The sequence below is a fragment of the Delphinus delphis genome, chromosome 6 (genome assembly GCF_949987515.2).
Source record: "Delphinus delphis chromosome 6, mDelDel1.2, whole genome shotgun sequence".
Lineage (NCBI taxonomy): Eukaryota > Metazoa > Chordata > Mammalia > Artiodactyla > Delphinidae > Delphinus > Delphinus delphis.
In genome coordinates, this window is record NC_082688.1 from 96982291 (window position 1) to 97005847 (window position 23557).

Consider the following 23557-nt stretch of genomic DNA (forward strand, 5'->3'; position numbering starts at 1 on the left):
GGGCCAATAGCAATTGGTTGTTTGGCCTGTGTAGAGAGGAAGAAAGAGCCCAGCACTATATAAACGCCTTCTAACCAGGCTCAGAAATAATTTATTGATACAAAAGGGAATCAAGTCATACTGAGGGAAAATTGTTATTTAATGGCTAGTTTGAGAAACTCAAATTTTATTTGAGAAGGAGTTAAGCTGCTTTTATGAATCTCAGTAATTTAAAAATCCAGTCACTATAGGATAGGAGGTGCTAATAAGAATCTATGTGGCTGCCATTTACATTCAAACGATGAACAATGGAATGATAAGGTGATACTGGAGGAGACTAAAACTAATGGGAATTTAAAAAGCTCTGAGGACTTTTTGTTTTCCCACTAAGGCCTAGATCCAGCTGGACCCAACTTTGAGTATGCAGAAGCCCCAGGTCGCCTTTCTCCAGATGATGCGGATTTTGTAGATGTCTTACACACCTTCACCAGAGGGTCACCTGGCCGAAGTATTGGAATTCAGAAACCAGTAGGGCATGTTGACATTTATCCTAACGGAGGCACTTTCCAACCAGGATGTAACATTGCAGAAGCTATCCGTGTGATTGCAGAGAGAGGCCTTGGAGGTAAATATAATTTAGAAGTTAATTAAATGTAAGTTTTCACCTTAACTCTTACTGACCAAGTGTCCTATCCATTCTCCACAAGTACATAGTTTGAATACACACATTTAGCAAAGATATGTTTTTGAAGAAGTCTGTCACATTTAGCATGACCACCTCAGAGGCTCAGTACTTCCTGTGGTCAGAGAGACATTTCATCTTATATTGTAAACTACACTTATATTGTAAACTACTGCACTTGCAGTAATAACAGGAAAAAAAAAATGGTGAGATTTAGACAAGAGAACTGCACTGCCTTTGAAAGTGTTATCTGGCCACATGCTAAACTTTGAATACAGCTACAAAACAAGTAGAGTTATTTTGAATTTTACTAAAAGTAAAGGACATGTTAATTAGTCCAAATTTCTTTTGTCAGCCTTTAAAAGAGATGTACAAATCAGAAAAAAATCGCCAATCCCTAAGAATAAATATTCCAAATTTTTAAGAAGAAAATACAATTTAATATTAGTTTTTATTATTTACTTTAATAATAATGTTAGCTGTGTTAATTTTATGATTTGTTTTAAGGGACCTTTGCATACCTTGTGGACAATGGGACCTACCTGTAGTCAATATGCTCAGGTGTTTGGGGCATATATTATAGAATTTACAGCATAATGTTACTAACTTCAATTGTTATAAAGCTTATGGTAATAGCTGCACGTTTATGACATTGCTGATTATTTCTATAGTTCATTTAATGTAAAAATCATTAGCAGTGACACACCCCTCAATTATACATAGTATCAATATCTATGATAAGATACTATTAATTTAACAATTATGCCTGCCCTTTATGATGTGGTTTCTAGAGTTATGTTTCTAGAAGCATTTAGAAGTATTATATGCTTTCAATATAAGAGAAAGTTGTGATAAACTGGGGGAAATCAACTTCTATCTTGGATGTCTCTTATAGCTTCATAAACATACTCACAAATGGAGACAGCAAAAATATCAAAAGTTCCCTATAAATTTGCAACTTTGGCGCTCTTGGGGGTAGGTGAGAAGCTGCCGCCAAGAGTACCTCCTTAAATAGGACCTACAATCAAGGGGGTCATTTTATTCTAACACCACACCTCAACTATTTTAGACATGCAAGACGAAACACTCATTGTGGACTGTCACAGAGTTGAAATGTTCTTTGTGTCTCTTTTGCCCCAGATGTGGACCAGCTAGTGAAGTGCTCCCACGAGCGTTCCATTCATCTCTTCATTGACTCTCTGTTGAATGAAGAAAATCCAAGTAAGGCCTACCGGTGCAATTCCAGGGAAGCCTTTGAAAAAGGGCTCTGCCTGAGTTGCAGAAAGAACCGTTGCAACAACTTGGGCTATGAGGTCAATAAAGTCAGAGCCAAAAGAAGCAGCAAAATGTACCTGAAGACTCGTTCTCAGATGCCCTACAAAGGTAGGCTGGAGACTGTTGTAAATAGGAAAATTGATTTGATCCTATTTTTCTTATCATGCTTGTTGCATCACATGTACTGATTCTGTCCATTGCAACAGAGATGATAAAACGATGTTGCTAAACTCCGATCCCTCACTTGTGTTTCTGTTGGTAGAGAAGGAGTTGTACGAATCCATTTTACTGAAGCTCCTAATTCCCATTGCCAGTAAGACCCAGGGCACAACTGCACTGCTCTGTGCAGCAGCCCTGCTTGCCACCATCCTTTGTACTTGTGACCATTAGCATGGACCACTGCATCAGCACCAGGCTCCAAGTTAATCTGAAACCATTCATCCAGGGTCAGCAAACTATGGCCCATGGGCCAAATCCAACCCACCACCTGCTTTTGTAAATAAAGTTTTATTAGAATATAGCCACACTAATTCATTTCTGTACTGACTAAGGCTGCTTTCATGCCTCCACAGCAGAGCTGAGTAGTTGGGACAGAGACTATTTGGTCCCACAAAGCCTAAATTATTTACTATCCGGCCCTTTATAGAAAAAGTTTGCAAACTCCTAAAGTCTGCTTTCAGTGAAGGCAAGAACCACCTGTATTTGAAAATATAACTATTCCTGGGAGGGAAGTCTATACCAAACTTTCTAAGATATTCCCATTTTGTCATGAATTTGTTCACAGTTGAATTTCAAACTTGGCAGCTTGTTCAGAGCAAGACCTGCAGGAATTGAAGGGAGACAGGAAGAGGAGATAATCAGATAAATCTAGAGAGAGGGACTAATATCAGAAAGGCTAGTTTATGTGGAGTCCAGGTGGAAGTATGAGGGAAGAGATGGCATTGAAGAACAGTTTCCCAGGGTAAAATATATCTGATAGAGGCACCCATTTTTAAGGTGGTTTGTTAGAATCTAGAGGTGCATTTGGCGGTCCAGAGGTTTGGAGCATCTATAATTCAAGGAAACATTTTAAGCAATGAGGGAATCCTTAGCTTCCTTGACTTTTCAGAGTAGGGAAGTGTGTGTCAGGTATAGAGGAGACCATAATCTTCTGAAGAATTGGGCAGGGCTCACTCATCCCCAGCATCCTGCCTCAGTGTTCTCCGGGGACACTTCGGCAGTCAGACTTCCCTTGCTCTGGTCTGTGGCGATGCCTGCAAGGGCTCCATTTAACCCAAACTCTTTCTCTTCATCCTTTACAGCTGTGTTGCAAGCCTGCTGCTTTTCCTATCCCTTAACCTCTCCCGCATCCCATCTACTCAGGGTTTTTAGTTGAGATGGGGAGAGTAGGAGGAGGTGTGGAAGTTTAAGTACCTGCTTCTGGAGGCTCTCTCTAATACAGAACACTTTAGGAACTGGCTGTCTTTACAGCCTCACTGGTGACTTAATGAAATAATGTTATTGTGGGCCTATTATTTACTGACTGTGTGCTAGACAGTGGAGAATAGAAGGTACACGTGACCCTCTGAACTGAAGGAGCCTACATACAGTGTAGGGAGGTCAGACATACCCAAGAAACATGAAGAAACATGGTCACATACAGTGACAGTAAAAAATACCAAATATGCTTGTTCCAGATGCTAAGGGACAAAACAGCCAAGGAAAGGTGGAGTTCATAGTGAAAGCTTCATGGGAATTTTGGCCTCTTGGTTTGATCTTCCTAGTACCCCATCAAAGTTGACTACTTTCTGGGTTGGCTTTAGCAATTCAGATACACCTGGATTCTTCCTATCCACTACAATCACACTTTAATGCAAGGGAGTAGAATTCAAATTCTGAATTTTCTAGTAGTGAGCACTGTACAGACATGAAGAAATCTTTCCAAGCCACACATAATTATAGTCATGTATGAGCACTTCCTGTTGATCATTAGTAAGATACTGTCTGTCGTTCAGAATTGCCTGCTTATTTGGGCTGTAGTGTTCCATAAAGACTGATCAGAGGTTGTTCTGCTTTTCTCTCTACAGTCTTCCATTACCAAGTAAAGATACATTTTTCTGGGACTGAGAGTGATACACACAACAACCAGGCCTTCGAGATCTCTCTGTATGGCACTGTGGCTGAGAGTGAGAACATCCCTTTCACCCTGTGAGTAGCCACGGAACATGACCTCCAGCATGTGGGTTTATCATGGCACTGCTACCTGCTCTAATCATTGGTCTGAGGAACAGAAGAGGCATAGGACACCTAGAAAAACACATATTTAACAGAAAAATTTTTAAAAAGCTATATGGCAAAAGATGTTCATTGCAGTGGTACATATAGTAGCATAAATTAGAAGCAAAGCAAGTGTCCAAAACTGAGGCAATGGTTAAGTGAATTGTGGTTTAACAAATCAAGAAAATCAATCTAGCCTCTAAAAACTGTAATTATAGAAAACTAGGTATAACCTGGCAAAAAGTGAAAGACAAAATATGAAGTGAACAAAGAAAGAATAGAGAATTGTATTATGTACACTATGACTGTAACAAAGGACACGTTCACATATCAATACAAATTGAAAGGGAATATATGAAAATGAAAATAATATCTCTAAATGGTGGACTTATGAACTTTTTTCTCTTAAGAATTATATTACATAGTTCATATTGTTAGGATAAAAGTTGGAATACATTAAAGGTACACATTAGTGTAGATATCATTTAAAATACACTAAATGCCATTGACATGCATCTTGCATATTTTGTTGGACATTTTTTGCATTTGAAAAATATTCCCCGAACAGTAAAGCTATTTATATCTTAGGAGGAAGAAAAAGGAAAAAAAAAAAAAAACCCTGCTTTCCAGAACTAACCAAATATGTTGATTTTTTATTCAGGCCTGAAGTTTCCACAAATAAAACATACTCCTTTCTAATTTACACTGAGGTGGATATTGGAGAATTGCTAATGTTGAAACTCAAATGGATCAGCGATTCATACTTCAGCTGGTCCAACTGGTGGAGCAGCCCCGGCTTTGCTATTGAGAAGATCAGAGTAAAGGCAGGAGAGACTCAAAAAAAGTAATTAAATTTATTTTTCTCCATTCATTTTGTTTAAATGGTTATTTTGCCTTAATCTCTAGCCTACAAAGGTAGCTCACATGTTTTTTTCTTCTTTTTTCCTTTAACATCTTTATTGGAGTATAATTGCTTTACAGTGTTGTGTTAGTTTCTTCTGTATAACTAAGGGAATCAGCTATATGCATACTATATCCCCATATCCCCTCCCTCTTGTGTCTCCCTCTCACCCTCCTTATCCTACCCCTCTAGGTGGTCGCAAAGCACCAAGCTGATCTCCCTGTGCTATGCTGATCTCCCTGTGCTATGCGGCTGCTTCCCACTAGCTATTTTACATTTGGTAGTATATATATGTTAATGTTATTCTCTCACTTTCTCCCAACTTACTGTTCCCCCTGCGCATGTCCTCAAGTCCATTCTCTACGTCTGTGTATTTATTCCTGTCCTGCCCCTAGGTTCTTCAGAACCATTTTTTTTCTTTTTTTTTAGATTCCATATATATGTGCTAGCATATGGTATTTGTTTTTCTCTTTCTGACATACTTCACTCTGTATGACAGACTCTAGGTCCATTCACTTCACTACAAATAACTCAATTTCGTTTCCATTTATGGCTGAGTAATATTCCATTGTACATATGTACCACATCTTCTTTATCCATTCATCAGTCAATGGACACTTAGAATGCTTTCATGCCCTGGCTATTGTAAATAGTGCAGCAATGAACATTGTGGTACATGACCCTTTTTGAATTATGGTTTTCTCAGGGTATATGCCCAGTAGTGGGACTGCTGGGTCATATAATACTTCTCGTTTTAGTTTTTTAAGGAAACTCCGTACTGCTCTCCATAATGGCTGTATCAACTTACATTCTCACCAACTGTGCAAGAGGGTTCCCTTTTCTCCACACCCTCTCCAGCATTTACTGTTTATAGACTTTTTGATGATGGCCATTCTGACTGGTGTGAGGTGAACCTCACTGTAGTTTTGATTTGCATTTCTCTAATGATTAGTGATGTTGAGCATCTTTTCATGTGTTTGTTGGCAATCTGTATAACTTCTTTGGAGAAATGTCTATTTAGGTCCCCTGCCCACTTTTGGCTTGGGTTGTGTGTTTTTTTGATATTGAGCTGCATGAGCTCCTTATACATTTTGGAGATTAATCCTTTGTCAGTTGTTTCGTTTGCAAATATCTCCCATTCTGAGGGTTGTCTTTTGGTCTTGTTTATGGTTTCCTTTGTTGTGCAAAAGCTTTTAAGTTTCATTAGGTCCCAATTGTTTATTTTTATTTCCATTTCTCTAGGAGGTGGGTCAAAAAGGATCTTTCTGTGATTTATGTCATGGAGTGTTCTGCCTATGTTTTCCTCTAAGAGTTCTATAGTGTGTGGCCTTACATGTAGGTCTCTAATCCATTTTGAGTTTATTTTTGTGTATGGTGTTAGGGAGTGTTCTAATTTCATTCTTTTCCATGTAGCTGTCCAGTTTTCCCAGCACCACTTATTGAAGAGGTAGCCTTTCCTCCATTGTATACTCTTGCCTCCTTTATCAAAGATAAGGTGACCATTTGTGCACGGGTTTATCTCTGGGCTTTCTATCCTGTTCCATTGATCTATATTTCTGTTTTTGTGCCAGTACCATACTGTCTTGATTACTGTAGCTTCGTAGCACAGTCTGAAGTCAGGGAGCCTGATTCCTCCAGCTCCATTTTTCTTTCTCAAGATAGCTTTGGCTATTCAGGGTCTTTTGTGCTTCCATACAAATTGTAAAATTTCTTGTTCTAGTTCTGTGAAAAATGCCACTGGCAATTTGATAGGCATTGTATTGAATCTGTAGATTGCTTTGGGTAGTATAGTCATTTTCATAATGTTGATTCTTCCAATCCAAGAACATGGTATATCTCTCCATCTGTTTGTATCATCTTTAATTTCTTTCATCCATGTCTTATAGTTTTCTGCAGACAGGTCTTTTGTCTCCTTAGGCAGGTTTATTCCTAGGTATTTTATTCTTTTTCTTGCAATGGTAAATGGGACTGTTTCCTTAATTTCTCTTTCAGATTTTTCATCATTAGTGTATAGGAATGCAAGAGATTTCTGTGCATTAATTTTGTATCTTGCTACTCTACCAAATTCATTGATTAGCTCTAGTAGTACTCTGGTAGCATCTTTAGAATTCTCTATGTATAGTATCATGTCATCTGCAAACAGTGACAGTTTCACGTCTTCTTTTCTGATTTAGATTCCTTTTATTTCTTTTTCTTCTCTGATTGCTGTGGCTTAAACTTCCAAAACTATGTTGAATAATAGTGGTGAGAGTGGGCAACCTTGTCTTGTTCCTGATCGTAGAGGAGATGGATTCATTTTTTCACCATTGAGAACGATGTTGGCTGTGGTTTGTCATATATGGCCTTTATTACGTTGAGGTAAGTTCCCTCTAAGCCTACTTTCTGGAGGGTTTTTATCATAAATGAGTGTTGAATTTTGTCAAAAGCTTTTTCTGCATCTATTGAGTTGATCATATGGTTTTTATTCTTCAGTTTGTTAATATGGTGTATCACATTCATTGATATGCATGTATTGAAGAATTCTTGCATTCCTGGGAAAAATCCCAGCTGGTCATGGTGTTTGATCCTTTTAATGTGCTATTGGATTTTGTTTGTTAGTATTTTGTTGAGGATTTTTGCATCTATGTTGATCAGAGATATAGGCCTGTAGTTTTCTTTTTTTGTGACATCTTTGTGTGGTTTTGGTATCAGGGCGATGGTGGCCTCATAGGATGAGTTTGGGAGTCTTCCTCCCTCAGCTATATTTTGGAAGAATTTGAGAAGGATAGGTGTTAGGTCTTCTCTAAATGTTTGATAGAATTCACCTGTGAAGCCATCTGGTCCTGGGGTTTTGATTGTTGGTAGATTTTTAATCACAGTTTCAATTTCAGTGCTTGTGATTGGTCTGTTTATATTTTCTATTTCTTCCTGGTTCAGCCTCGGTAGGTTGTGCTTTTCTAAGAATTTTTCAATTTCTTTCTGGTTGTCCATTTTATAGGCATATCATTGCTTGTAGTAATCTCTCATGATCCTTTGTATTTCTGCAGTGTCAGTTGTTACTTCTCCCTTTTCATTTCTAATTCTGTTGGTTTGAGTCTTCTCCCTTTTTTTCTTCATAGGTCTGGCTAATGGTTTAATAATTTTGTTTATCTTCTCAAAGAACTGGCTTTTAGTTTTATTGATCTTTGCTAGTGCTTCCTTCATTTCTTTTTCATGTATTTCTGATCTGATCTTTATGATTTCTTTCCTTCTGCTAACGTTGGGGTTTTTTTTGTTTGTTTGTTTTTCTTTCTCTAATTGCTTTAGGTGTAAGGTTAGGTTGCTTATTTGAGATGTTTCTTGTCTCTTGAGGTAGGATTGTATTGCTATAAACTTCCCTCTTTGAACTGCTTCTGCTGCATCCCATTGGTTTTGGGTCATCTTGTTTTCATTGTCATTTGTTTCTAGGTATTTTTTAATTTCCTCTTTGATTTCTTCAGTGATCTCTTGGTTATTTAGTAGCATACTGTTTAGCCTCCACGTGTTTGTAATTTTTAGTTTTTTTCCTGTACTTGATATCTAGTCTCATAGCGTTGTGGTCAGAAAAGATACCTGATATGGTTTCAATTTTCTTAAATTTACCAAGGCTTGATTTTTGACCCAAAATGTGGTCTATCTTGCAGAATGTTCCATGAGCACTTGAGAAGAAAGTGTATTCTGTTGTTTTTGGATGGAATGTCCTATATATATCAATTAAGAATATCTTGCTTAATGTGTCATTTAAATCTTGTGTTTCCTTATTTATTTTCATTTTGGATGATCTGCCCATTGGTGAAAGTGGGGTGTTAAAAGTCTCCTACTATTATCGTGTTACTGTCGATTTCTCCTTTCATGGTTTTTAGCATTTGCCTTATGTATTAAGGTGCTCCTATGTTGGGTGCATAAATGTTTATAATTGTTATATCTTCTTCTTGGATTAATCCCTTGATCATTATGTAGTGTACTTCTTTGTCTCTTGTAATAGTGTTTGTTATAAAGTCTATTTTGTCTGATATGAGAATTGCTACTCCAGCTTTCTTTTGATCTCCATTTGCATGGAATATCTTTTTCCATCCTTTCACTTTCAGTCTGTATGTGTCCCTAGGTCTGAAGTGGGTGTCTTGTAAGCAGCATGTATACGGGTTTTGTTTTTGTATCCAGTCAGCCAATCTTTGCCTTTTAGTTGTAACATTTAATCCATTTATGTGTAAGGTAATTATCGATATGTATGTTCCTATTACCATTTTCTTAATTGTTTTGGGTTTGTTTTTGTAGGTCTTTTCCTTCTCTTGTGTTTCCTGCCTAGAGAAGTTCCTTTAGCATTTGTCATATAGCTGGTTTGGTGGTGCTGAATTCTCTTAACTTGTGCTTGTCTGTAAAAGTTTTAATTTCTCCGTCAAATCTGAATGATATCTTTGCTGGATAGAGTAATCTTGGTTGTAGGTTTTTCCCTTTCATCACTTTAAATATGTCCTACCACTCCCTTCTGGCTTGCAGAGTTTCTGCTGAAAAATCAGTTGTTAACCTTATATGGATTGCCTTGTATGTTAACACAAACGCTTGCTGCTTTTAATATTTTTTCTTTGTATTTAATTTTTGATGGTTTCATTAATATGTGTCTCAGTGTGTTTCTCTTTGGGTTTATTCTGTATGGTACTCTCTGTGCTTCCTGGACTTGATTGACTATTTCCTTTCCCATGTTAAGGAAGTTTTCAAGTATAATCTCTTCAAATATTTTCTCAGCCCCTTTCTTTTTCTCTTCTTCTTCTGGGACCTCTATAATTCAAATGTTGGTGCATTTAATGTTGCCCCAGAGGTCTCTGAGACTGTCCTCAATTCTTTTCATTGTTTTTTCTTTATTCTGCTCTGTGGCAGTTATTTCCACCATTTTATCTTCCAGCTCACTTATCCGTTCTTCTGCCTCAGTTATTCTGCTATTGATTCCTTCTAGAGTATTTTTAGTTTCAGTAATTGTGTGGTTCATCACTCGTTGCTCTTTAGTTCTTCTAGATCCTTGTTAAATGTTTCTTGTATTTTTTCCATTCTGTTTCCAAGATTTTGGATCATCTTTACTATCATTACTCTGAATTCTTTTTCAGGTAGATTGCCTATTTCATCTTCATTTATTTGGTCTTATAGGTTTTTACCTTGCTCCTTTGTATGTAACATATTTTTTTGTCATTTCTTTTTTTTTTTTTTTCTCTCTTTTTGATGGGTGGTACTGTATTCCTGTCTTACTGGTTGTTTGGCCTGAGACGTCCAGCACTTGAGTTTGCAGGCAGTTGGATAGAGCCAGGTCTTGTTGCTGAGATGAGGACATCCAGGAGGCCTCAGTCCAATCAATATTCCCTGGGGTCTGGGGTTCTCTGTTAGTCCAGTGGTTTGGACTCGGAGCTCCCACCATAGGAGCTCAGGCCTGACCTCCAGCCTGGGAACCAAGATCTCACAAGCTTTGTGGCATGGTTAAAAACAAAAAAAGAAATCAGAAAGAAAGGAAGGAGCAGTACCATATCAAAGGATAAAAAAAAATAAAATTAGAAAGATAAAAAATATATTAGGAAAAATAAAACTATAATTGAAACAACTGCAACAAGGTAAAATAAAACCACACAGAAAAAAAAAAAAAGCCTTGGCTATGGGGGTGGAATTTAGGCAGGGGGTGGAAGTTAGGCAGGGGCGGGGTTTTGGGTAGGGCGGTACTTAGGCTGGTGGGGGACTGACGCTTGAGCGTGGGGCGGGACCTAGGCGGGGTGATGTTCAAGCCTGGGGCGGGGCCTCTGCCTAGGAAGCGCACAGAAGGGGAGAGGCAGCACGTTGGAAGGAGGGCCTCTGGAGTGTGGGGTTCTGGAGTTTGGAGGTAAGGCCCTGAGTGAGCGTGTGTGGGTGGGGTTTAGGCTGAGCACATTGGAGGGGCCCTCAGAGTGTAGAGGTGGGGCCCTGGTTGGGGGTGTAGGGGTGGGGCTCAGGTTCTGCACGGCAGGAGGGAGGCTCCAAGGGCAGAGGATTAGGCCCGCAAGCCCAACAGGCTTCCCATTTTCTAAGTGGACAGGGAAAGCACTGGCTGCGTTCCCTTCCATTCCTTCATGTCCCACGACCACCGTCTCCCACGGGGTCTCCCCCACCCCACTGGACCCTCTAACCGTGGGTGGGTCCTATGGTGTAGGAACTTCTCCCCTCCGCCAGCCACCCCTCAGGGGTGCCGGAGGTCCGGCCTTTGTTTTTGCTCCCCCTTCTCACCCTCCCACTCGCTCAGGGCCAGCATGGCTGGAGGGGGCCTCGGTGGGTAGAGGCTCAGGCCCAGGATCTCAGCAGGTTCCTCGGGGTCCAAGTGGGCAGAGGAAACCTGGCCACGCTTCCTTTTGATCCTCTGCCCCCCAGTGGTTCCCCAATTTACCCCTTCCAGCATGGGATCCCTTCCCCTCCCCCAGCCGCCCTTCAGGGGCGCCAGTCCCATCCCGCCTCCACTTCTCATCCCCCTTCACTCCCCCCATTCTCCGTGCTTCTACCTGGTCGCTGGGGGCTCCTCCAGTCCCCTTACGTGTCCGTGGTCCCCCACCGGTGCCTGGTAGGTGCCCTAGTTGTGAGGAGACGCGAATTCCGTGTCCTCCTAGTACGCCATCTTGACTCCGCCCCTCTCGACTCCGCCCCTCTCCATTCATTTTCATTCACTCTAATGTTATTACCTAGAAATAGTATTTATGGAGCCTCCAATGTTCAGGTGAAACTTTAGTAAGCTTTGTCTTTAAAACTACATTACCTAGATAATTACACCTATCATTTTTTAGGTGTGTTATTTTATTGTCATACTAGGGAAGTAATGGTATCTCTGCATTTTATGGAAAGAAAACCTAAACTCTGAATTGCCACAGTCATTGAGTGAGAGTTGAGATTAGAAGTCAAGAATCTCAGCTTCTCATTTAGCACTGATTCTTGCAAGCACAAAACAGTTATGCAGAGAACCTCAGAGATGCCACTTGGACATTCAAAGATTAAAACTAACCTCTTCAAGAAGGACAAGATTCCAAGATAATCTCATCCTCTCTTCCCAACCCCACTCCACATAGATAAAATGAATTGCATAGAGAGCCCCATAAGATTTCAAATTTTATACTAAATGTACAGAGATTTTGCAAACTGTAGTATACTATTATTGTAAATAAAATGACTCTTTAAATTAGGATTGATAAGGAATTCTCTGGTGGTCCAGTGGTTAGGACTCAGTGCTTTCACTGTGGAGGGCCTGGGTTCAATCCCTGGCTGGGGAACTAAGATCCCCTAAGCCACGAGGCATGATCAATGAATAAATAAATAAGTGTTGATAATGTATTTCTCTTTTGTCATTTTCTTTTATAACCAAAAGGGGGGAAAAGAGGTTGTGAATGGAGAGGCTATACAGAGTATTTGTTTTTCCAGCAGGGCCAGGTGAAGGCTAGTTTGTGAATTCCCTAATGCAGACACTAAGAAGTGGTAAAATTGATCTTGTATCATTTTTTGGTGAAAATATTGTGATTTTAAGCCTGTTCCAGGCTGTCTGTGCTGTCTGTGTGCCTGTCTGTACTGATGAACTAGCTTTACTGCTGGACAGTGGGTTAAGCCCTCAGATAACCCTCTGATTCGGATGTGTTGCTGACGTGAATGGCCTGAGTATAAACAGGTAATTATTGGAAATATCAAAACAGTCAGAACGATTATGTAGGATTCAAACAGCCCTGACTGAACCATTTATTTTTGAACATTTTTATTGTTCCAATATGGTGTGCTCACGTCCATTTTCTTCCACAGGGTGATCTTCTGTTCCAGGGAGAAGATGTCTCATCTGCAGAAAGGAAAGTCACCTGTGATATTTGTGAAATGCCATGACAAGTCTCTGAATAGAAAGTCTGGCTGGTGAGCATCATGGGCTAAGCCTGTCTGGGTATCTTGAACTTGCTCTCTGAGGGATGCTGCTTCATGCATTACCCTTCAGCCCTGCACTAAAGGCTTGGACTGAGTCTTGTGATCAGAGCCTTCGGGCGGCCTTTCTCAGGCCTCCTGCATACACATTAGACCCGTGCATTTGCTTTTGGCAGTACTTCCTCTATTTTCTTTTTCTTTCTGTTCTTTCTGCCAGCTCTGCCCTTCACCCCAGGTGCACTTTTTAGATTTTATTTTACATCTTGAACTACCACAAAATCTTCACTTCTGCTTTTTCCTGTACTGCCCCATTTACAGACCCCATGTGCAGTGGATACAACACAAGTTAGTAGCCGTGATTGCGGCTGTGAGTGCAGTTCCTCCCAGGATGTACCCGGGGGAGCAGAACATTAGCTGCAGCCCGAGTCCTCCTTGATTCTCCAAGTGCCAGCAGATTCCAGGACAGAGAGCCAAAGGGGCAGCCACCAAGCCTCCATCTCAAAACCCCCAAAGACGGAAAGCTAGTGGACTTAGAGTTTAGGAGATGGTTCTCTTTTCCATCTCAAAACAACTGCCTGGCTCTTTTCTACCTGACCTTTAAGGCTAATCCACATGGCAGCTGTCAGCTGAATCATTCCAGAGTGTCAGTACTAAGTAGAAACTGAACATGTGACCTTCCCCATCCCCTCCTGAATTCCCAAAGTGTGCCACTTTCATTCCTCCACTCATTCCACTGCCAGAAGCCAAGTGCTGATGGCTTATAGGTATAAAGGGGGAAAGCTTAGATCATATCATATTATATCATAGAAGCCAGTGATATAAGAAACAATGGGAAAAGTTGGTCACAACATCATCTGGAAATAGAAAAGCCAATTGCTTTCGGTTTGTCTTCTCCCAGTTACATTTATAGACGAAAGTACAGAATAAGAATTTTCTAATCAAAAAAAGTATATTAAAGACCCTAATGTGGAATATCTCTATTATTTTTAATTTCCATTTTATAAGATAGTTTATCCATGGATAATTATGGATTTTGAATAGATTAGAGAAAATAGGCAAAAAGATAATAAAATCATTGTAACTATCACTCAGGGACAACCCCCAACTAGCATTTTAATTTATATCCTTTCAGACTTTCTCTATGCACATGTAATATTTATATTTTTTTACATAATGGCATTATGACATATGTACTTTGAGTGACAAGATGAAGCCATCTGGATTGAAAACATTAATGTAAGAGCACTCAAGATAAACTTGAAATAGAGAGTAGCTACTGGTATTGAGCCAGGGAGAATAACTGAATATTTATCGAAGTGGAGACTTCTACTAAGAGCTTCATTGCTTTGTTTTTCCTCATCACAAATCTGAGGCAATTTCACACTTGCTTTAACTCTTTGAAAGGAGCTCCTATATGAAGTTTTATACATTGCTTTTACGTTACCTATAAACATACACAAACACACCTCTGCATACATTCTCTCCAAATCATCCACAACTCTAATCATATAATGTGAATTTAAAAACAAAACTCGAAAAATTAGGAAATAACTCCAGCTGTTTATAAAGTATTTCTGGTCATATTGGTCATATTATTTATATAAGTTATAAGACTTTATCTGAGATAGTTATGATACATTCCTCATCTGATTATAAGACTACTGGAACAACATATATTTAGAGAGCTTTTTTTTGTTTTACATCTGATCTTTATCTAGGAGGTAATTATGAATCAGACTAATAACCCTCTGCAGTTTGTCGCCTCTGTGACTAAATTAATCAATCAAATAAAAGCTTCTCTTTCTCTCACTTTCTGATATAACTCGTTAGAATGCCCAAGGAAAGAAAAAATAGGTATTTTATTTAACAAGTTTTAGAAGGAAGCAATCTTCCTAAATTTTGAAATCATTTGGTTCAGTCTTCTGAAAATGATACTGCTTATCAGGACATGGCTAAGTATATATTAGAGTGTCTTTTATTGCTATGAGCCTGCCACTTCCTCTGATTCAGTTTATTCTCACAACCTTTGTTCTGAACTTCCAGGTGACTACTTTTTCACCATGAAGGTAGTGGGGGGAGGGCGGAAGGGTTATAAAACACTAAGCAGGTAATAAATTGCCGTTCTTCCTCTGTTTTCTCTCAGAAAGTGGGAAAATCTACAGAAGAAAGAACAGCCTATGAATTCTATGAAGAATGAAGTAACTTTTACAAAAGACGCCCACTGCTTTGGGTGGTTAAAGGTGGACTTTCCTAAGTATTAATCCCAGCTCTATAGCCTTGTTAGTTATTTTAGGAGACAGTCTCAAATACTGAAAAGTGGCTAATTCAATTTGAGGAGTAGAGTGGCCAAATAGCACATCTTTCAACATTAAAAAATAGCAGATATGAAAAGCACTGCCTTCTGTCCTTTGAGAAAGAAATAAGAATTGTTTGGGCTCACGGTAAAATAATCAGACCTCTTCATATAGTAAGTTTAGCCATAGCCTAAAATTGATTAGAACCTCGCATTTTAATTGGAATTCTGCATTTTCTAGACTGATAACCTTTTCAAAGTTTTCTCCAAGTCTAAATATAGAAAGTGATTTTTTGTGGCATGAGTCGGACCCATTTACTTATCAGTCAAAATACCTCCTTTCTTGGAATGATTCTCTTGCCATTGGGGTGTAGCCCAGGAGTTAACCAGGAACTAGTGACTTGGAGAGAGGAAAGGAGAATAGAGTTGATAAAGCACTAAAGCTTTAAATACTCCCTGCGGTTGGCCGCGTCATAAAAAAGTTACAAATTAAAGGACATATAATATTGAGATCAATTAAATCTTAATAGGCTTTACTGTTTATGGCTTAGTCTTTCCCCTTCCTTTTCTTGCTTTGTCTCAAGATTATATTTTAACAAATTTCCCTGGATAGGCATTTAAAATGAGCCTGTTATCATCAGCTTACACATAATTTTAACTACAGAGAAAGAAAATGAAACAATAATTTTATTATCAGATTTTTAAAATTATATTCATTGATTTGAAGTCCTGTAATATATGATGGTTACTATTTAATTTTAGGCTTATTTCAGCCATGCTTCAGTCAGACTTTGAGCATGTCTCTTTCTTCCCTAATTTTGATAAGAAAATATGTGTTCAAGGTCAAATTTTGCATCATGCAAACGCTTACAAATTTTAGACAAGGATTGTTTTTACTAAGTAAAGAAATAGAAGAGTTACAGGATATATTCATAGGCAGTGCTTAAAACCATCGTGGGCAGTTAAAAGGATCCTCCATTGTTATAATCACATGGAATATCATGAGAGTTGTTGTTTTTAACAACTAGTCAAGAGTGAGTGAACAATTATTTATAAACTAGATCTCATATTTTCAGAATGCTTTTCTATATATTATTATAAAATGATAAAGAAGTCAAATATCTCAGAGGCTATTGCTGGGAATCCAAACTGTGAATGTGTGTGGGTGTCTGAACACATATTCACATATGAAGCCCCACATGTATGATTATTCCTCAGCGTGGCTTGGAAGGTAAATGATCAAGAGATGTATTGGAACATATTGGAGTAGAAATTGTTCCAGTGGTGCCAGAACTTAAGCCCTTCATCTGAGAAATATGGTTTTGCCTGTACAAAATAGGATGAATGTTGTGATTGACATCAGCCAGCTTGGAATGAATTCTCTCTAAAAATAAAATGTTGTGCGACATGTTGTTGGCATCACCCTTTATTGTTAATTCATTAATTCTCTGGATTTGGGTTTTGAGCAAGGGTGCATCAACTTTAGAAAATATGAATCAAATCAGTGTATGCCCCTGGGAACTCTGGCTTCTACAGACTTCACTATATATATTAGCAATGCTTTCGCTTTAAATGTTATTTATTAGCTGTAAATATATGTGTGTATGTGTAAAGGGAGTTTGTACATATTGGAAAGGTCGTTGTGGCTATCTGCATTTATAGCTGTTTGGTGCTAACTTTGTACATGTCTTTATCAGTGACAGTCTCACTGAGCAAACTTACTCTTATGAAGTAATACAATAAAATGGGCTTAAAAAAACACAAAACTTACTTAACTATGTGAAGAAATGGAATCTGCTTTTAATAAAATTTATGAAATTTTATTACAATACTAAGTCATTACTTTGTATCATTTAAACCCCTCCAAAAAGAAATTTATTCTTAGGGCAGATTCATTAAGCAAATTTTTACTGAGTAATCCTATGTTTAGTAAAAAATATAGCTTCTAAAAATTACAGTGCATATTATATTTTATTTTTTTATATTTACATGTGTACAAAGTCTTAGAGATCCTTTAAATTATAGAGAAAAATGATACAGAATTTTTCCTAAATTATAGAGAAAAATGATACGGAATTTTTCCTAAAAAAAAAAAAAAATGATACAGGACTTTCCTTGCCTGCCAGATACTTTTTCACAAGTAAAATGTTAGATTAATATAAAAATATCTTTCACCATTTTCTGGAATAGTGTTTCTATTTCTGAGGTCTGACCATTAGCTACAAAGTCAGTGGCATTTGTGCAATAAAATGAATTATTTGGGATGAGAGGGTGCATTTTTAGACCTTTTCTTTGAATTGTCTTGATAATGAGAAAGAACAACATACAGGGTCTTCCCTGGTAGTCCAGTGGTTAAGACTTCACCTTCCAATGCAGGGAATGTGGGTTTGATCCCTGGTCAGGGAGCTAAGATCCCACACGCCTCACAGCCAAAAAACCAAAACATAAAACAGAAGCAATATTGTAACAAAATTCAGTAAAGACTTAAAAAAGAAGGAGACTTCCCTGGTGGCTCAGTGCTTAAGAATCTGCCTGCCAATGCAGGGGACATTGGTTCGAACCCTGGTCTGGGAAAATCCCACATGCCGTGGAGCAACTAAGCCCATGCACCACAACTACTGAGCCTGCGCTGTAGAGCCCACGAGCCACAACTACTGAGCCCATGTACCTAGAGCCCTTGCTCCTCAACAAGAGAAGCCACCGCAGTACGAAGCACGCACACTGCAAAAAAGAGTAGCCCCCGCTCGCTGCAACTAGAGAAAGCCCGTGTGCGGCAGGCAATGAAGACCCAACACAGCCAAAAATAAATAAATTAATTAATTAATTAAAAAGAAAAAGAACAACATATAGCCCATCCATGTAACTAAGTAAGGATTGGTTCTTAGAACAATCAGTACTTCTTAGTACTCCTGCATCAATTTCTAGAGCAGGGATTGCCCTTCTGGGACTCAGAATGGCTTGCAATTAGTTTGACTTCTTGGCCCACACGTTCTTCATTTAAAGAGTTATGGATTGGGCTTCCCTGGTGGCGCAGTGGTTGAGAGTCCACCTGCCGATGCAGGGGACACAGGTTCGTGCCCCGGTCTGGGAGGATCCCACATGCCGCGGAGCGGCTGGGCCCGTGAGCCATGGCCGTTGAGCCTGTGCGTCCAGAGCCTGTGCTCTGCAATGGGAAAGGCCACAACAGTGAGAGGCTCGCGTACTGCAAAAAAAAAAAAAAAAAAGTGTTATGGATTATACATTTTGTTTTTCTAGTTAACTTAAACTAAAATAAGTATGGTTTTATAAAATCTGTAATGACCTCTTAAGAAATTTAGACAGTTAGTTACTAATGTTCTAGACACAGCCTCTGTTTTGTTCATTAGGGAAAGTCTTTTGGAACACAGAATTATTATATCTGAATGACACCATCCAATAAGGTATGCTTATCAGCTACTTCTGGGATAACCCAAGCTTCTAACCTACCTTATTAGCATTCAAACTGTGCCAATTAACTTCAGAAATGCAGTATCTGTACCTGATTGTTCTCATTTCCACTCTTTAAGTGTCAAATGATTAAGGAATACAATCAATAATATTGTAGTAACTTTGTATGAGAACAGATGATTACTAGACTTACCATAGTTATCATTTCATAATGAACTCTGGAGTTCAGCTGAGGGTTCCCCTTGAGTCTTTGGCTGAGTACTGGTCATTGTGTATATATGTGTGTGTGGGAGTGGAGATAATGAACTACCAAAGGTTCAGGAAAGAACCATCCAAAAGGAGTAGAGAAAATAGTACCTATATAGTTCACACAGAAATAAAATAGTGCCTGTCTCCAATTTATAGACTAGAAAAACCTCATAATTAGTGAGTTATCAAGTAGAATACACAAAAGGACTTTGCCTTGGTAGTTCAACAAAAATAGCTCTAAAATAAACACTTCACTGGTCCTGTCAACACAGCTTAAAAGCAAGACCCAAAGGCTAAAATTGTTTCTAAGAACGTGCATCCCAGAACAAGGCTAAAGAATATTTATAAGAATTTTAAGCATCCACCAAGGCAAAATTCACAAATGTACCTGATCAAAATTATCAAGAATGCAAAAGGCAGAAAAACATAACCCATAACTAAAAAGAAAAAAAAATTAACTAATCAAAACCAGCTCAGATGATAGAATCTGTAGTTTAGGACATTAAAACAGTTATAGGGCTTCCCTGGTGGCACAGTGGTTGAGAGTCCACCTGCCGATGCAGGGGACACGGGTTCGTGCCCCGGTCTAGGAAGATCCCACGTGCCGTGGAGCAGCTGGGTCCGTGAGCCATGGCCGCTGAGCCTGCACGTCCAGAGCCTGTGCTCCGCAATGGGAGAGGCCACAACAGTGAGAGGCACGCATACCGCAAAAAAATAAAAAACAACAAAACAAAAAAAAAAACAGTTATAATGACTACATTTTATGTGTTCAAAGAGCTACAGGTAAGATTGAGTATGTTAAGTATAGAAACATGGAAGCTTCTTTTAAATAATCAAACGTCTAGGGATGAAAACTATAATGTTTGAGATGAAAAATAAACTGGATGGAATTAATGACAGCCTAAGCATTGCAGAAGAAAAGATTAAGGGATGGGAAGACATACTGTACAAAATGAAAAAGAGAGTAAAAAGTACCAAAAATTAAAGCAGAAGTGTCCTATTATATGTGTAAGTGGTGACTTTGAATGAAAGCAGGGGTTCTTAAGGAACAGAAAAAAATATAAAATGAAAAAATGGTAGAACATTTTCAAATCTGATGAAAACTATAGATCCATAGATCCAAGAAATTTAATGGAACCCAGAACCCAGAAAAATGTAAAAGCAGCTAGAGAAAAAAGATTATATATGCACAGAGGGAGAAATATAAAGATGGAAGAATATTTCTTGTTGGAAAAAATGCATGAGAATACAAGTGAACACGTCTTTAAGTACTCAAAGAAAAAAACCTGTTGCTTAGAATTCTATACCCAGTAAAAATGTCTTTCAAAAACAAAAGTGGAGAAAAAAGAGTTTTTCAGACATACAAAAGTTAAAATAATTCATTAACAGCAGGTGCACACTACAAGAAATGTTAAAGAACTGTTAAATATTCCTCAGGTGGAAAGAAAATAGTACCAAATGGAAATAAGGATCTACACAACATAATGAAGACCACTAGAAATTGTAACTGTTTGGGTAAATAAATAAGATTTTTTTTCCTGTTATTTAAATGTATTTAAACAATCATCTGGTTAAATCAAAAGTAACAATAAAGAATTGTGGGTTTATCACATATGTAGAAATAAATAGTTGACAATAGTCCAGAGGCTGGGAGGGGAGAAATGAAAATATTCAATTGTAAGGCTATAATGCTATAAGTAAAGTTGTATCATATAACATCATTAGAACAAAAACTGTCATAAGTTAAAGGTTTACACCATGAATAGTAAAGCAAGGAATAAAGTTACAAAACAGCTAATAAACCAGAAAAGGGAGATAAAATGTTGTAATAAACTTAATCCAAAAGGAGAGAGAAAAAGAAGAAAAGGGATACAAATAACATATGGGACAAAGAGAAAACAATTAGCAAGAGAATACATTTTAACTACGTCAATAAAAACATTAACTGTAAATGTCATAATCACACCCCCCAATAAAAAGCAGACATCATCAGAGAGAATAATAACAATACTGAGAATCTAGAACACTCATACTTTACTAGTGGGAATGTAAATAGTATACTCACTTTGGAAAACAGTTTGGCAGATTCTTAAAATGTTAAACAAACATCTACCATATGATTCAGCCTATACATTCCTGGGTATTGACCAAAAATAAATGAGAGCATATGTCCATACAGACTTGTACATGAATGTTCATAACAGATATATTTGTAATCACTATAATCTGGAAACCACCCACATAACTATCAACGTGTGAATATATAAACGTAGTGTGGACTACTGATACACCTAAAAACATGGATGAATCTCAAAATAATGATGCTGTGTGAAAGGACACACAAAATAAGAGTGCATAGTGTATTACTTCATTTACATAAAATTCTTGTAATTTAAAATTAATCTGGAATGACAGAAAGCAGATTAGTGATTGCTTGAAGAATGAAGGGAGGGAGGACTAGAGAGAGAGATTATAAAGGGACCTGAGTAAATATCTGGGGTTGTGGATATGTTCATTATCTTGACTTTGGTGATGGTCACACTATCACAACCCTTATTAAATTGTACACTTTAGAACTGTAGTTTGTTAACGTCATTTATACTTCAATACTCTTGTCAAAAACAAAAAAGAAAAGAAGCTATATAATATTTACCCATGGACATATTAAAAGTCTTTTTTTTTCTTATAGAGATCCCCATACTCCTGGGGCCAAAGTGGTCTTTAACTGAAGAAGTCTTACAATGCTCTCTTTGCTCCAAGGATACTGTCCCCAATTCTTGCAACTTTAATGTAACAACTTGTCTTAGAGAGATCATGATGCCTTAATTCCATCATGCTCAGTAATTTTGTTTTCCTTGCTCACCAATGAATCTCAAGATTCTTAGGTTATTTATCATCTCCTGACTCTCATTCCCTCGTGACTGTATACTCCCTAACCTAACTCTGTCTCCCACCCTTCTCCAACCCCACACACCCTTCCACAATTTCCAGTTCCCTGACCAAGGATTGAACCCGTGCAGTGGAAGTGTGGAATCCTAACCACTGGGCCTCCAGGGAATTCCCCATCTTCTGGAATTCTTCATTCGTCACTAGCAAAATCCATTGTACACACATGTTCTTGTCTGAACATAATCTTTACCTTCTTTCTCTGAGATTGGCTGTCCCTTGAGAATACCTCTTTCCTGTAGCCTTCTTTAAGGGTAGATAGTTCTTTCCTCTTTTATCACTTGACCTGAGAGTGAGGTAGATATCCTTCTTGTTCCTCCTTGCCATTTTTATACCATTATCCCTTCCTTTTTCCTCAAACCCCAAGTTTGCTAAAGCTCATACCAACAAACTCATTATCTTCTATTTCTCTTTGTTGCAGATATTGACAACAAAATAGCTCTTTGTTCTTCCTAATCAGCATTTTAACACCTGGCTCACTCTCTCTCCCTCCAACACTAGTCCTATTATTATTATTATTGATTTCAGTATCCACGCTATGGCAAATTTTATTTTCCAAAGATGGCTACAACAATATCTTCCATTCGACATGTTCTTCTGCAATGTTACCTTGCCACCACTTTCAAGAGTTAGAATCTATTCCCCACACCCCCTTGAATCTGTGTGGGCCCTGAGATTGCTTCTACTAACACAATATGGTAGAAATAACACTGTGCCAGTTTGGGTGTAACCCTTCACTGGCTTTGTAGTTTCTGCTTCCTGCCTCCTGGAACACTCACTCTTGGGACACTTGCCTTTGGAACACAACACATGTGATGTAAGAAGTCCAAGTTACATGGAGAGACCATATGTTGGCACTCTGGTCAACAGCCTAGCTGAGCTCCTGGCAAGCAGCCAGCACCAACTGTCAGCCATGTGAATGAGCCATCTTGGATTTCCACACAGTTGAGTGTTTAGAAGACTGTAATCCCAGCTATTACCTGGAACTAACCACAGTACTGTGAGAGATAATACATTGTTGGGACTTCCCTGCTGGCACAGTGGTTAAGAATCCACCACAGGTTCGAGCCCTGGTCCAGGAAGATCCCACATGCTGTGGAGCAACTAAGCCCATGCGCCACAACTACTGAGCCCGTGTGCCACAACTACTGAAGCTGGTGTGCCTAGAGCCCCTGCTCCACAATAAAAGCCACCACAGATGAGAAGCCCGCACACCACAGCAAAGAGTAGCCCCCGCTCGCTGCAACTAGAGAAAGCCCATGCTCAGCAATGAAGACCCAACACAGCCAAAATAAAAAATAATAATAATAATACATTGTTTTATCTAAGTTTTGAGGAGATGTGTTATACAAAAATAGATAGCTGGGACATATACAGATGATGTTTCCAATATTATGGTCTCATAATTTCTTTACGTCCTCTCCTCCCATGATCTTGTCTCTCAATCTACTTTTACATAGACTTCCTGAATTATATACTACATTATGTCATTACTAATAACTCATGAACTCCGTTTCAATTTCTCTCCTCTTTGACCACTACTACTGCCACTACTACTGGTTAATTAATTTAATCCAACAATTCCTCAAATGGCCTAGAACCTCCAATTCATTGATTTATCCGTCTCTTGCTTCCTTACATATCCTCACTTTGATCCTTA

The 23557-nt window shown here is 38.5% G+C and overlaps 1 protein-coding gene across 1 annotated transcript in view; it reads left to right on the top strand.

Moving 5' to 3' along the window:
* The window catches only part of LPL (lipoprotein lipase), a 29607-nt gene extending 12500 nt beyond the window's left edge, over positions 1-17107 (top strand). Inside the window, exons 5-10 of the mRNA XM_060015114.1 lie at positions 371-604; positions 1802-2044; positions 4003-4123; positions 4854-5036; positions 12873-12977; positions 15127-17107. Coding sequence (XP_059871097.1) covers positions 371-604; positions 1802-2044; positions 4003-4123; positions 4854-5036; positions 12873-12977; position 15127 — 887 coding nt within the window. The 3' untranslated portion in view covers positions 15128-17107. The remainder of the gene's footprint in view (positions 1-370; positions 605-1801; positions 2045-4002; positions 4124-4853; positions 5037-12872; positions 12978-15126) is intronic.
* The last annotated feature ends 6450 nt before the right edge of the window (positions 17108-23557 follow it).